Consider the following 14,481-nt stretch of genomic DNA (forward strand, 5'->3'; position numbering starts at 1 on the left):
AGGGAGTGGACCTCAGCAGCGGCTGAAAGAGCTCAGTGTGGAGTCGGCCACCAGCACGGCTCTCACACAACTCAGTGGCTAATGAACCTTCACTTAGGCCGAACACCACAGCTCAGTCCTGAGGAGACACTCCCTCCATCCTCCTCTGACTGGAGGTGGATCGGATAACAAGTAACAATACCACATTGTAGTTACGAGCTGAAGTCCGGCTTAAAAAATGTTACTTTAAGCAAAAGAAAAGTAGAAAAGTATTTGTGTTAAAATGTATTTAAACTATTAGGAGAAAAGTACTCAAATTCATGAATAATGTTTATCATTGTAAGTTTCTGGATTATGATTCCATATTACTTAATATACTGTAGGGTAATTTGTGGGAGAAAAAAGTAAAGCCAAAACATCTGGATGGCCCCCTGGTGGCTGGCTGCAGTACAGCTCATATACTCCTCCTCCTCCTCCTCCTCTATGTTAGCAGATGGGACATGTCACCTCTTAAGCACATGGATGCAAGCAAATACACAAACAGAATCCAGGAAAAAGTCTCAGTCTTTCACTGTAGAAATAAGAATTAGCTGTTAGAGCTTCTCAGGTGGGATAACAGGAAATATTTACTTTGAAAGAACTGGAGCTCCTTCACAGAGCCGTGTGGTTGTGTGTTAGTCCTTTGGGAAATGGCAGTGTAGCTGTAAAAGTGGAGGTGTGGACAATAAACAAGATGGACGAAAACTTTTTCTTGACATTTCAATTTTTTTAACACTGCTGCTTCTAACACTGGTCTGGTTAGGGTTGGGAAAAGACCATGTTTATTGCCACAAACATGTCTGGAAAAGTGACTGGTTTGCAGAAATGTTCAATTTAAAAAAATCAATTTTTTAAATATTTCAGGTAAAATATGATAAGGTGGCTCGTGTTGCTGTCTGTGTGTCTACATGTCATCGCAGCATCCTTTGATTACGTTTATGAGGAGCACTCCTTTATGGGTAAGAATGCATGTTCATTAGTTTATACATACACAATATGTTCAACATAAGTTCAACATTCAGCCAGTTAGTACAGAATTTTGCTCTTGGCTTTATACTAAAAAAACATTTACAAACTAAAAAATCTTCTGTGCTGTTTTAGTACATATGTTAGTATATAACTTCAGATGTAGCCCAGATCTAAGCGTCCTGTCATCTTCACCTCACATGTGTCATTGCCATAAGCAGCACCTGGTTCTTGTTGATCTCTTTGACAGACCCAGAGGACGTGCTGAGTGTGAGCATACCTCTGGAGGAGCCACAGCGCCCTCTCCTGGGAGGAACGCTGCTGCTACCATGTTACTTTGAGGTGTGTGATCATCAGCTTTTACTAAATGTCACTTTGTTTTGAATGCCGCTACATTTTCTGCTGTATTTTCCGCAGATTAGTGTGTCATTAGAGTTACAGAAACGTGCTGTATCCTACCTTTAGCTTCACATGTTTGTGTTTGTATTCAGTAATCTGAGGAAACAAGCTGGTAGTGAACAGTGTTGTTGTTTAACATGTAGGACCACACTGTCCCAGACCCAGGGGCTCCCACCATCACTCCCTTCTCTCATCGCATCAAATGGAGCCTCGTCACCAAAGAAAAAGTTACGACAGTCCTGGTGGCCTTGGAAGGACAGGTGCGTATCAGCGAGCGCTACCTGGATAGAGTTCATCTGGTGGCCTACCCCATGACTCCTACAGACGCTAGCATCAAGATCTCTGAGCTGCGGTCCAGTGACTCGGGGGTCTACCGCTGTGAGGTTCAGCATGGCATCGAAGACGACCACGACATCGTCCACGTGCAGGTTCAAGGTACGCGTCAAAGAAGAGTTAGGTCAGTGTCACGTTGTGTCAGTGTGGCAGGAAAAAGTAATGTGTTGGTTTTGTAATATTCTTCACCTCTTGATCATTCAAGAATTACTGAATTCATTTTTAAATTAGGTACTTGTTAATGCCTTCAGGTATGGTGTTTCACTACCGGGCCATCATGGGTCGCTACAGTTTGACCTTTGAAAAGGCAAAGGCAGCGTGTACCCAGAACAGCGCCATCATGGCTTCGCCTGAGCAGCTTCAAGCAGCCTTCGATGATGGATTCCACCAGTGCGATGCCGGCTGGCTGTCCGACTATACAGTCAGGTCGGTTTGTCACCCTGTTCATTTAACACAGCGGGTAGAGCAACACGACACAAACACGTTCAGAGTTGTAACTTTCAAGGTCCATGTGCTACTGACAGGAACAACAGACCTCATATTATATTTATTTTTCCAAAAAAACAGCTGAATTATAAGAAATTGTGCTGACATCTGAAAAGTTTTCAAAATCGTTCTTCTCTGTGAGTTGAACATTGTTATTTTGATATTGAAGATGTACACTATTTCGTATTGAAGACACCAAAGCTTATTTTCTTTTAACCAAAGGTATCCAATTCACGATCCTCGTGTGAACTGCTATGGTGACAAAGAAGAACTGCCTGGTGTCAGGACATACGGAGTAAGAGACCTCAATGAGACTTATGATGTCTACTGCTTCGCTGAGAAGATGGCAGGTACACTGCAGTTAGCACAGCAATGTCTCTATTGTTGTGGGAATTTTCTTACATTCTTTCAGTATTTCAGTCTTCACTTTAACGAAGCCTCTCCTTTCTGACGCAGGCAGAGTTTTCTACACCGCTTCTGCAGAAAAGTTCACCTTCTCTGAGGCTGTGTTGGCTTGCTCTAATCAGGGAGCTCAGTTGGCCACTACTGGTCAGCTGTACCTGGCCTGGCAGGGTGGGATGGATGTCTGCAACGCCGGCTGGCTGGGAGACAGGAGCGTCCGTTACCCCATCAACATTCGTCGGCCACAGTGTGGAGGTGGTCTGTTGGGGGTCCGAACTGTTTACCTACACACAAACCAGACCGGATACCCTCTTCCTGAGTCCCGCTACGATGCCTTCTGCTACACAGGTAGGCCACCATTTAAACAAAGAGTTCAATACACCAATATTTTCAATAGTCAGAGGTTGCCAGTCATTGACCACCATTGATGATCACTCATATTAAAAAGTCCTACAGGAAAAAAAAATTTGAATGAGTTCTCAGAAGCAGAAAGAATTGGGCCACTTGTGTAAACAGTCAATTGTTTACTAACATGTTTTCCATAGAAATTCAGTATTACTGGATAGGAAAGTTTTAGCATCTCTCTTGTCAATCACCTCCAGAGTCCCCTGATGAGGAAGGTTCAGGCATCTTAGAAGAGGGCAGTGGTGTGCTGAGCGTTGCCACAGTGACGCAGAGTCCAGAGGTGTTCTTCAGGAGGACGACCACGGAGAGCGAGGCGGTTGGTGAGGTGGAGACTCAGCAGCCTACCGTCGTGGTCTACACAGAGAGCCCCACCGAACTGCCGCTTCCTGAGCCACCAAACGTCACTGAGTTTGTCACTGACGTGATAGAGGCAGCCACCGCCCGCCCCGACATAGGCAGGGAGCCCAGCAAAGGCTTCGTGATGCCTCCAACTGGTCAGTGGTAGAACTGCTGATTCATGTTACGATAACTGTAACGTCACATAGAAAGTCCCATCCTGATGTTCACCACACTAGAATTCCCTTTGTTTCCATGTACAGGTGTGGTCTTCCACTATCGCTCACGCTCAAGCCGCTACGCCTTCACCTTCGTCGAGGCCCAGCTGGCCTGTCAGAGTGTCGGAGCTTCCATAGCCACACCAGAGCAGCTGCAGGCAGCATATGAAGCTGAATATCACCAGTGTGATGCAGGATGGTTACAGGACCAGACTGTAAGGTAAATCTGGATACTGAAGATACGTTCAGATCAAATAGAGAGATTCCTGTCACCCAATATGTTGTCATGTTTGCCCTTGTTCAGGTACCCAATTATTTCACCTCGAGAGAAATGTGCTGGAGATCTGGGGGATCAACCCGGAGTTCGATCTTATGGTTTGAGGCCAGCAGATGAAAGATATGATGTGTACTGCTACACTGACGGGCTCAAAGGTAAAAAAACAAACAGACAAACAAAAAAGAAAAACACTGTTTGGTTTGTTAAAAATGTTACAAATGTTATATCACATGTCATCTTGACATCTCATCCCAGGTGAGGTTTTCCATGTGGCCTCTGCTGAGGGTTTCACATATGATGAGGCTGCTTCTAGCTGTCAAGAGCAGAACGCCCTACTGGCCTCGACTGGAGAGCTCTACGCAGCCTGGAAAATGGGTTTCGACAAGTGCCGTGCTGGCTGGCTTGTGGATCGTAGTGTCCGGTATCCCATCAACAACCCCCGTGCTGAGTGTGGAGCTGGGAAATCAGGAGTACACACTGTGTACACTCACCCCAACCAGACAAGCTACCCTGAACTTGATGCCAGATTTGATGCATACTGTTTCAGAGGTACATGCTTGACTGTCATCCAACAGGCTAATTCTGTTGTTTGTTTGTTTTTGTTCATTATCATTATCATTAATTATTGTTTCTTCCAGCTGACCTTCTGCTTATTGCAAATGAAACTGGACTAAACGTCACAGATATCCAGGAGGCCTTCCTTAACATAACATCAATCACTGATCTGTTGAGGCCTGGTGAGATATACTTAAATCATAGACAAAATGCTTGTGCAAATGTCCTCTTTATTTCCTATGTCCTTCACTCTTTTCTTCTATGTGTTCCTTTAGCGGTTCCTTCCATCCTCTCTCCCATCCCTGTGGAGACTTCTGGCTCTGGATCAGGCTCAGCAGACTTTGGCTTAGGGTCTGCCTCAGGGGATCCCTCTGGAGACTTGTCTGGTTCTGGAGACATTTCTGGTTCTGGAGACATGCATGGCTCTGGAGATCTGTCTGGCTCTGGAGACATGTCTGGTTCTGGAGGTCTGCCTGGCTCTGGAGACATGTCCGGTTCTGGAGACATGTATGGCTCTGGAGATCCGTCTGGCTCTGGAGATCTGTCTGGCTCTGGAGACATGTCTGGTTCTGGAGGTCTGCCTGGCTCTGGAGACATGTCCTGTTCTGGAGACATGTATGGCTCTGGAGATCCGTCTGGCTCCGGAGATCTGTCTGGCTCTGGAGACCTGGCTGGCAGTACAAGTGCTGAGTTGCCCAGTGGAGCATCAGGTTTCAGCAGTACAGAAGCTTCTGGATCAGCTCTTAGTGGAGAAGGATCTGGCATTACAGTTATTTTTTCAGGCACCGACAGCATTGTCTCTGGAGAGGGTTCAGTTTCAGGAACACTCCAAGAAGCTGGAGAGGGAAGCACAGGGATCTTTCTCTTCCCTTCATCTGAAGTAGGCTCTGGGGTGCTCAGTGGTAGCGGGGATCTGGATCTGTCTGGATCTGGTTTCAGCTCTGCTGAGAGTGGCTCTTCCTTTGACAGCTCTGGGGAAAGTGAACAATTTTCTGGCATGCCATCCGGTTTTATTACCAGCCAGGACTTTTCTGGATTCAGTGGCCTGCCATCAGGATTTTCTGGTAGTGCGAGTGGACAGTCAGGAGAATTTTCAAGTGGAAGAAGTGGAGACGCTCAGATCTTATTAATAGATGGTGAACTGATAGATGCATCCACCCCTATTAGCCACAAGGAGTATGAGTTTGGTGGAGGCCAACTGGCATTCAGTGGCTCTGGAGACATTTCAGGATCCGGGATTCTGAGTGGTGATCTCAGTGGTTCAGCCTCTGGAAGTGGTTCTGGGTTCTTCTCAGGTGTGACCTTCATGGGGTCAGGGTTCACTGACCTTACAGGATCATCCTCTGGAGAGCAGGAGGCCTCTGGGTTTTTACTCTACAGCTCTGGACAGGGAAGTGGGGAACATTTGTCTGGATTTGGAAGTTTGAGTTTCATCTCTGGGTCTGGATCAGGAATGTCTGGATCAGGAGCATCTGCACTGGAGTCTTCAACAAGTGGAGAAGAAGGCAGTGTTACATTTTTGAGTGGGGATTTTATGACAGAGGCATCCGGAGACAATACTCTGTCTATGGAGCTTGGACAGGGCTCAGTGGAGTACAGTGAAGAAAGAAGTGGCAGCAACAGTGGCATCTACTCTGGCAGCGGAGACAACCGCTTGTTCACAGCCGGTGGCACTTCAGGAGCTTCCTCTGGAGATCTGCCACAGGTGGTGCTGCCCTCTCCATCCAGTCAGTGGGCACCGACCGAGAGCACCACAGGACCAGAGGAGGCCCTCAGCGGGGCTGAACCGTCACCGACCTCTGGCCCTATGCTTGCCCCTGCAGGACTGTCTGCTCCTCCCACTGCAGCTACACCAGCCTCTGTTGGGGCTCCTGGCATTGCTGCAGAAACTGAGTCAGTGGAGGGTAGGTCAGCCTTTTCTTCCATGCAACAATTATTAAGTATTTTGTTGTTGTTTGAAAAATAATATGACCTGTTTGAAACCCTTGTGTTCTATATTCAGTAAAATCAAGGGATAAAGTGTGTGGTTATGGAAAGTGTTTGCTTACTTATGAAGCTGAAATCATTAGTTGAGTAATTGATTAGTTGATCGGAGGAAGTCATTTTCTACTTTGATATTTGCTTGTTTTCTCATTATTTTGTGACCTTAAATGTTTATTATTATTATTATTATTAAAATATTTTCTGCCATTTTATCGACGAACTGATTCATTTATTAATCATGAAAATAATCTGCAAATTGATCGATAATCAACTATCACACTATAAATTACTGTCAAGTTGGATGGGGAAACAGCTGAACTTGTATTTCACTTAAACCTGTTGACCATAGAGTCGACCATTAGACCACAAACAGCGAAAGCTTGACTCGTTATGGAATGTTTTGATGTATTTGGTGATTCTTTGTCAGGTGTCAATCAGGACCTGTCATATGATTTATAAAAGTTTGCTGTTTGCCCCCCCATCTGAATCATTTTGCCTGTTTTTCCAGGTAAATTTAACCCATGTGACCCCAACCCCTGTGGCACTGGTGCATGTGCAGTAGAGGACGGGCTCGCCCTCTGCCATGGTAAGTCCCCAATCAGTGGCAAGTGGAGCTTTATTTACTCTCCTTTCTTTCTCTGAAAACTACTGAATTCTCTGAGTGTCTGAGCAGTTTGCATGTTTGACATTGTTGGTCTGCGTTCTGTTCATTAATCATTAATTAGCTTATATTTTTACGTAAATATTTAACAGATTGTGATTGTATGTACTGTTTATGAATCATTATATCTAGCCTTACTGAACATCTTTTGTCTCCCTGTGCTGTTCTGCCCTGGTGTGTGTTTTGCATCATGTTTTTGCCATGTTTTGTGTCCCTTTGATTTGCTAATGTTCATGTTCCCTATGTTCTGTGTCTGGCTATGGGTCTGTGTGTTTGCGTGGCAGACTGAACGTTCTGGTGCTTGTTAAACATGTTTCAGCTCTGCTCTGAGGCTGCACAGCCTCTGTGTCACACGTGTTACATCACGACTGTCTTCAGCCTGTATGTTGTTTTTGGTTTGCTGTGCCAGTGCGCCACCTCTGCTCTGCTCTGTGCATGCTAAGCCCTGCATGCTAAACATATGTGCTTTCCGAGCATCATATGAGTGCTCTCATCCTGCTGGAATTTGAATACTGATCTTCTGCTGCAACCAACCTCAGATTTGAACACAACAGTTCTGCAGATTGTTAGCAGTTATTAGCTGTTTAATCTGAATCAGAGGTTGCAGCAACTACAGTATTGTTCACTAACCTCTCAGTCCTGGGGTGTGATAGTCTTTCTATCACAGCTTCACCTTGCTGGCCAACCCACTCATCCCCACCCCACGCTGAAACGGTAGTGTCACCCGCCCCCCTTTTTTGCAGAGGTAGATGTGTGCCATTCCAACCCTTGTGCCAATGGAGCCACCTGTGTGGAGAGCGCAGACTCTTACAAATGCTTATGCCTGCCCAGCTACGGAGGGGAACGCTGTGAGATCGGTATGAGATCAGCTTCAGCTAAAACATACTAACAACAGCCTCTCAAAAACAACTGAAGAGGGAGATGCTAAACATCACCAGCCAATGGCATCGTGACTCGCTGTGGCTCTGTGGAAACACAAAGCCATGAGGAGTCCCAGCCAACCAGCAGCTGTCGATGCACAACATGTAGCTGGTTTGCAATGGGACCCTGTTTGCTTGTAAAAGCTGGAAAAGTGAGTGAAGGGTCAGTTAACCCAAATCACAAATACATATTTTGTTTCCCATGAGTAGCTTCTGGAAATATAGCAGCAGTTCAGTGTTTAACTGCTCAAACACTGAACGGTTAAAATCCTTTCTCAAACAACGATCCATTCGTAGCCAGTCTGGAGTCTTTGAAAGCTGACCCACGTGGTGTGTGTGGGGTTTCAGTAAGACCACCTTTGAATGGTTGTGTATTTTTGTGAGTGAACTTGCCGCTTACACACATTTCTCAGTTTTGCTTCAACTTTGCATCTAACTGCGGTTTTCCCATTAACTTTATGTGCACAGAAAAAAAACAGTTTTGTCTGAACACAGAGAAGAAAAGACAAAATCATCTTAACTCAAAGTTCAAATGCATAAGCAGCTCAGGGCTTTCAACCACGTCTCACGACCTTCATTGGCGAATGGAACTGATGAAGTGACCTGAGGGCTGTAACGCTTTATGTTTGTCTAAGGATAGTCTCAGATGTCAGCGGCCTCCTTAACCTTTCTATGGACGTCTCTGACTCCTGGTTGGGGACACGTCCCCAGCTGATGGTCAGACCAGTTTGATCAGCTGGTCACAGACAGCTCATGTCGTCTGTTTCGTTCAGTCTTCTGCTGCTGTTTCGCCAACGTTATATTCCTTAAAGAAGTTGTGCGGGAGATTCAGTTAAAAGAGCTGAAAAGGCTTTGAGTCAAGATTGTGTCACTCATCCCAAGGTCTATGCTCCTGTCTGTGGATCATCCTGAGTAACAGGAACATCATCCCTGGAAGGACATGCTGTGAAAGGCATGACAGAAATGTCAGCCAAACTATCTGCGTGAATGAATACTACTGGAGGCACATGGGAAAGTCTAAAAATATGTTTTTGTGTTATATGGGTGGACTGGCCCTTTAAATAAAGTCATCAAGGAGGAGCAAGAGAATGAATGAAAGCCTTGAATGTTACAGTATAAGAAAAAACATGATATTCACAATTACATTACTGTTCAGCAGGACGCTCGCAGCTGAAGTGAAGCGTATATGATTTTCCACTGTGTGTTTTGTACGTCAGGGTGGAAACACTGCACACTGTCAGATGTCAGGCTGACTGAGGGCATCACACAAGAAATATTTGCTCCTGACTCAAGAGAAGCACTGCAGCACATGGGTTGTGAACAATATAAAGCACTTTATCAGACAGATAGCAAAAAGAATGATAAAAATACAGAACGGCTTCTCATCATCGGATGCTGTGCTTTAGTTTTCCAACCCACTTGTAGCTGTGGATGAGGACAGACATTTAATATATGAGTCTTATATGAGTCTCAGAGCCCTAAACATTGGAAATAATTAGGCATATTCAGGTGAAAGTGCATTCAGAATGAATGTTGACTCTTTGGTGTTGCGGCTGCAGATGAGCAGCAGTGTGAAGACGGTTGGACTAAGTTTCAGGGGAACTGCTACCTGCACTTCTCTGATAGAGAGACGTGGCTGGACGCAGAGCAGCGCTGCCGGGACCTGAACGCCCACCTGGTCAGCATAATCACCCCCGAGGAGCAGCACTTTGTCAACGGTGAGTGCATGATGTGCTGCGTTTGAGTCGGAGAGGGAATGACAATTAAAGCCTCAACACTTTGATTTCCTCCCACAGCAAACGCACAAGACTACCAGTGGATCGGCCTGAATGACAAGACAGTAGAGAACGACTTCCGCTGGACAGATGGGACGCCGCTGGTGAGTGAGGACGCCATACTGGTGTGTTCCGCCTCTCATGGGAAGAGTATAGCATCATCAGCATGGAGGCGCCCAGTGGTTACCAACCAGTTTGGTTTGTTACTGTAAAAATTAAGTCGATTTGCGTGATTTTTAACAGAGTCCAGGGACGTCTGCTGCTTATCCTGACAGGTATGACAGCCAGAACGTGTAATCTGCATTACAGTGAACCAAACACAAATCAGACCGTGAAAGAGGATGCAATCTGTCTGTTGTTGTGGCTCCTTCTTAGCCCCATTCATTTAACCCACTCAGCTAGACTCTGCTTTAATCGCTTTAACAGTTAAAACTTCATCCTCGATTAACAACATCTGTTCAATAAACGTTCCTGTGCCAGCCAAAGCAAGGGAAATTGCTGTTTACACTTGAGATAAGAGGCTGTCTGAGCAGGTGAAACGATAATGCAATGTCACGCCAAAACAAGCTCTGAAATAGCACTGCACCATCCCATCTGCCTGAACACCACCTCAGCTGCACCACTCCACCTGCCGCATCACAAGTGGGTGTATTCAAAGGCAAAAACAGGTGCAAGCACAAAATAAAATTGACTTCATTACCTCCTTGACTTCCTGTGGTGTTCGGGTGGAAAAACAGGATTGTGTTTGAAAACGTGACTGTGCTGGTGGGAGCTGGCTGCTTCAGGTGAGGTGATATTAACAAACCGGTGAGTCCGAAGGCTCATCAGAAGCCAAAATCCTGCACAGCAGTTCATGGTTCTGTAAGGCTGGATTTAACAACTCTGGAGAGTTATGTAAAACTTGAGTCAAGTTTAATGTTACTGTTGAAAGACCTCTAGTTTTTAGCACGACCCCTGCTGTGAAGGAAACGAGCCATGAGGCTGCTTCTCTTCATGCAGTTCTAATGTCTGCCTTAAGGACGGAGCTTTGCTGAAACAAACTAAGTGCTGTCCACAACCACAACTAAAGGCAAAGGAGTTTAAACTTGTTCTAAACGTTGGCTCAAAAATCCTGCCGTTATGGAGAGGGGTGAGGCTTCACAGTAGTTCAGCTTTCAGACTCTCCTTAAAGGGAAAAGAAGCGGGAAAAGTTTGAATCCTGCTCACTTGAACTGCAGAGTGATGGATAGTTAAAGAAATTTGAAGGAAAAGTTCCCTCTTGTTTGCGTCGAGCTCTTTACCATGCAGTTAATTATGTTTCTTGTTCCTCCTCTTCCTTAGCAATACCTGAACTGGAGGCCGAACCAGCCAGATAACTACTTCAACACCGGAGAGGACTGTGTGGTGATGATCTGGCACGAGAACGGCCAGTGGAACGACGTGCCCTGCAACTACCACCTGCCGTTTACCTGCAAGAAAGGCCCAGGTGTGTGCTTGCAGGACTAATGTGTGCATCTGCTCGTGGTACAACAGCTTTAACAAAGCTTGCAGGCTGGAAACATGACTGAGGTGGGACGTATGAAAAGAGGTAAAAGAGGCCAAAACGCTCCATAAAACTGCAGGGTTACACGATTCAACAGCACTATGAGGAAAACATTGATTTTCATTTAAACATTAATGATTGATTGAGTGAAGATTTTTTTCTGCTGGGCTGCCCAGCTGTTTTGTCAGTATACACGTTCACTTGGTACAGTGTCAGCTGTTCATTCAAAGGGACAGTTCACCCCATAATCAAAGCTACATATTTCTCCTCCTCGCTGCTGTTGGGTTGTTTTGGTGTGAGTTACAGAGTTTTTCTGGTTCTGTCCTCAGTGTCCTGCGGCGCCCCGCCAGAGGTGGAGAACGCCCACATGTTTGGCAACAGGAGGGAGGAGTACCCTGTCAACTCCATCATCCGGTATCAGTGCAACCCAGGGTTCGCACAGCGCCACCCTCCAGTGGTTCGCTGTAAGGCAGACGGGCGGTGGGAGGAGCCACAGGTGCAATGTACCGACGGTGAGCTCATTCTGCATGAATATCCACCTGTTTCCTCTTTGTTCTTAGGGAATAATTGTGCTATTCTTTAACAACAACCCACTCGTGTTGTTTTTCTCTCGCCGCAGTGAAAGCAAGAAGAAGAATAGAACGAAGGAGCAGCAAGAGGGCAGCAGCTGGCGGCAAACTTCACTAAAAAGGAAAAAGAGGAATTAATTATTTTAAAGAACATTTTCAGCACAGAAATCTATTTTCCATTTTAGTGAAGACGATTTGAAGGTTTGAATTATTGGAAGGCCCTCATGAAGGAAGCTACAACATGAAAATGTGAGCTTTCTCTCTTCTGTCCCCGACCCTCATAATATATTTCAATTATATCTAATAATTTTATTGCTCTGAGTTTATTTTTATTGTGTGTATTATGATATAACTTTGTTTGGAGGAATCATTGGTGCGATACTTTGCTCCGCGATCTTCACACTAACAGAAGGCAGCGTCTGTTTGCTGTAGGCTGCTGTAGGCTGCTGTAGGCCTGGTGGTGGATGTTGGCACGTTGCTGTAGGACTAGTTCATGGCAGAGGTGTGTAGAGGCTTTGTCATATATTTGCTGACTTTAGGCTCAATTTGATAAAATCAAAAAAATCAAACTCAAAAAGTTTAGACGTGGGACTTAACTCGGGACTTGAATGCAAACAGTTGTCTTTTGCATTGCCATTGACTTGGTCCCAGCTCTGGTTTATGGTGTAAGGTACCAAAAGGGTACCTTTTGCATATGTTTGTGGACCCATATGAGAAAGCTTATTGTAAAATGTGTCAGAACACAGCAGGCAGAGTCAAAGGGAAAAACTGTTCACATCCATCGTCTGAGCACCAACACGTTTTCTGTCCTTCCTGCTGGTTTCGGCACTCGGTCGGCGGAGTTGACGGTTTAATTTTTCATCCTTCAGAAAAAGCAGCTTGATGCCAGTCCTCCCTGTAATACAGCATTAAAAACAGCTTGGGCAGGAAACAGGAAACGTGGTTACAAACTACAGTTTTTTTTTTGCAGGGAGATCGTTTTTATCAAACAGCCTTTGCAGAAGCACAGTGTGGCTCCTTCAGAAGGCTGCAGGATATTTATGAATCTAGAGATATCTGGATAGAAATAATGCACCTACAGAGGCAGCATTAACAGCACCTGGGAGTAATTGCACTGGTTAGAGGGTTTAGTTTGATCTGTTCACAGTGGCGTGAAAACGGTCACCTCACAAACCTTTCAGTCCAAGTTTATTTGTTTAGGGTGCATTGAATAGCTGCAACGGATGTTTCATTTCAGCTCGGATCTTAAGTTTGGATTTATGTCTGTGTTGCACCCAAAATGGATTTTTTGAATGACAGGTTGGGGAGAGTTTCCAGTTGTGTTGGAGCTGACAAAAACCAGCTATTTTAAAACAAACTAGGATCTTTTCCTGATCCTGACTGAGTGCTTTTGTGCCTAAACCCAACCAGACTTTAAATACACTGTTGTCACAACTTAAAATTAAAAACTGTAATGTAAGAAATGCAAATGTTCAACATATCACACATAGCCCCTGTTTTGCAGACACACGTGGTATCTGATAAGATTATAATGAGTGGAAACAGAACATTAAGTCTGTGGTCATCATACTAAACTCAGCCAGTTCGACTCACTGTGTAGTCTGCTATATCATCAACTGAAAGCTGAAGCTTTTTGTCACTGTGAATACACAACCTTTTATTTATTGGCTTCACACAGTGACAGAGTGTGTGCTGTGACACGAGAGAGATTCAGTGCAGTGATGGGGCTGCAGCAGAATCAGCCACACAGTCAGGGTGAGCGACTGCTTCATATTGTTTGTTAGCCCACAGTCTGTCATGTTAGCCGCTTTCAGCCCTTTGTTTTCTGTGTGTTTTCTGTCATCATGTACCATGAGGCTGTGCAGTGCATAGTGTTTGTGTGGAGCAAGTGTCAGTATACTGAACCTGTTTTCTATTTCATGTTTGTAACCTCAGAGGAAATGACCTCACTGTAAACAGCACAGTGTGAAGAGCCTGTTGTTGTTCACTGTTTCATTTGTGCACTTGTTTTTGTGTCGTCGTCGCTGTATTTGGAGGCTGTGCCTCCTTCATACATGCTGTCACCTGCTGCATGATAAACCAAAGACTGAGATTTAACTTTCAGTGCTGTACATGTGACTGCTGAAGCCCCATTTTATTATTATTTAAAGGACACGTCCGTCAACATGCTCTGTTTTACCTCTTGTCAACAAATCACATTAAAAGACCAAAACCAGCAATAAATCGATCTTACTATCTTCTGTCAGTGCACCCAAAGTCTGATTTATCTTCTTCCTGTGTGCCATAGATCTCCACCGTTGTCCAGAAACTATTAAAAACACCTCAGGGAGGCATGTTGTGAGGCATAAACACACCATGGATGTATTATAACAACTGGTCACCACAATCCAAAGTGGAGGAACATTCACTTCAATAAAAATTTGCTCGCCCAGCAGAGTTTTATTGGAGAAAAATCTTTTGGCACTTCCTGGTTTTCTTCTGCACTGTGCAGCCCACAGCACATGTGCTTTTCAAGGCTCTGGGAAAGTATAAAACCTTCACGGGTCACGGGGATCAAATAAAACAAGGAGTGAAAAAATGATCGCGTCTGCAGCTCCAGGTTTTCGCTCAAACTGCTCTTTAGTAATGATGGGACAAGCATTTTGTTTTAGTGATG

At 45.0% G+C, this 14,481-nt stretch overlaps 1 protein-coding gene across 1 annotated transcript; it reads left to right on the forward strand.

Annotated features, from left to right (window-relative positions):
- The first annotated feature begins 973 nt into the window (after nt 1-973).
- LOC124064518 (aggrecan core protein-like) lies at nt 974-14,124 on the forward strand. The gene is made up of 19 exons (XM_046399071.1): nt 974-977; nt 1,235-1,326; nt 1,527-1,818; nt 1,968-2,142; nt 2,425-2,552; nt 2,659-2,952; nt 3,207-3,503; nt 3,609-3,783; nt 3,868-3,995; nt 4,096-4,389; nt 4,479-4,577; nt 4,671-6,299; nt 6,887-6,964; nt 7,783-7,896; nt 9,519-9,677; nt 9,756-9,838; nt 11,055-11,199; nt 11,586-11,768; nt 11,876-14,124. Exons 1-19 carry the CDS (start codon nt 974-976, stop codon nt 11,941-11,943), a joined length of 4,437 nt encoding a protein of 1,478 aa, XP_046255027.1. The 3' UTR covers nt 11,944-14,124.
- Nucleotides 14,125-14,481: the final 357 nt, after the last annotated feature.

Source organism: Scatophagus argus, chromosome 1 (genome assembly GCF_020382885.2).
Source record: "Scatophagus argus isolate fScaArg1 chromosome 1, fScaArg1.pri, whole genome shotgun sequence".
In the NCBI taxonomy this organism is placed as follows: domain Eukaryota; kingdom Metazoa; phylum Chordata; class Actinopteri; family Scatophagidae; genus Scatophagus; species Scatophagus argus.

Excerpts from the sequence above, each read along its gene's own strand:
- LOC124064518 (XM_046399071.1), top strand. Across the intron at positions 1,819-1,967 it reads CGTCCACGTGCAGGTTCAAG|GTATGGTGTTTCACTACCGG; the intron begins GTACGCGTCAAA and ends TAATGCCTTCAG. Across the intron at positions 4,390-4,478 it reads TGATGCATACTGTTTCAGAG|CTGACCTTCTGCTTATTGCA; the intron begins GTACATGCTTGA and ends TGTTTCTTCCAG.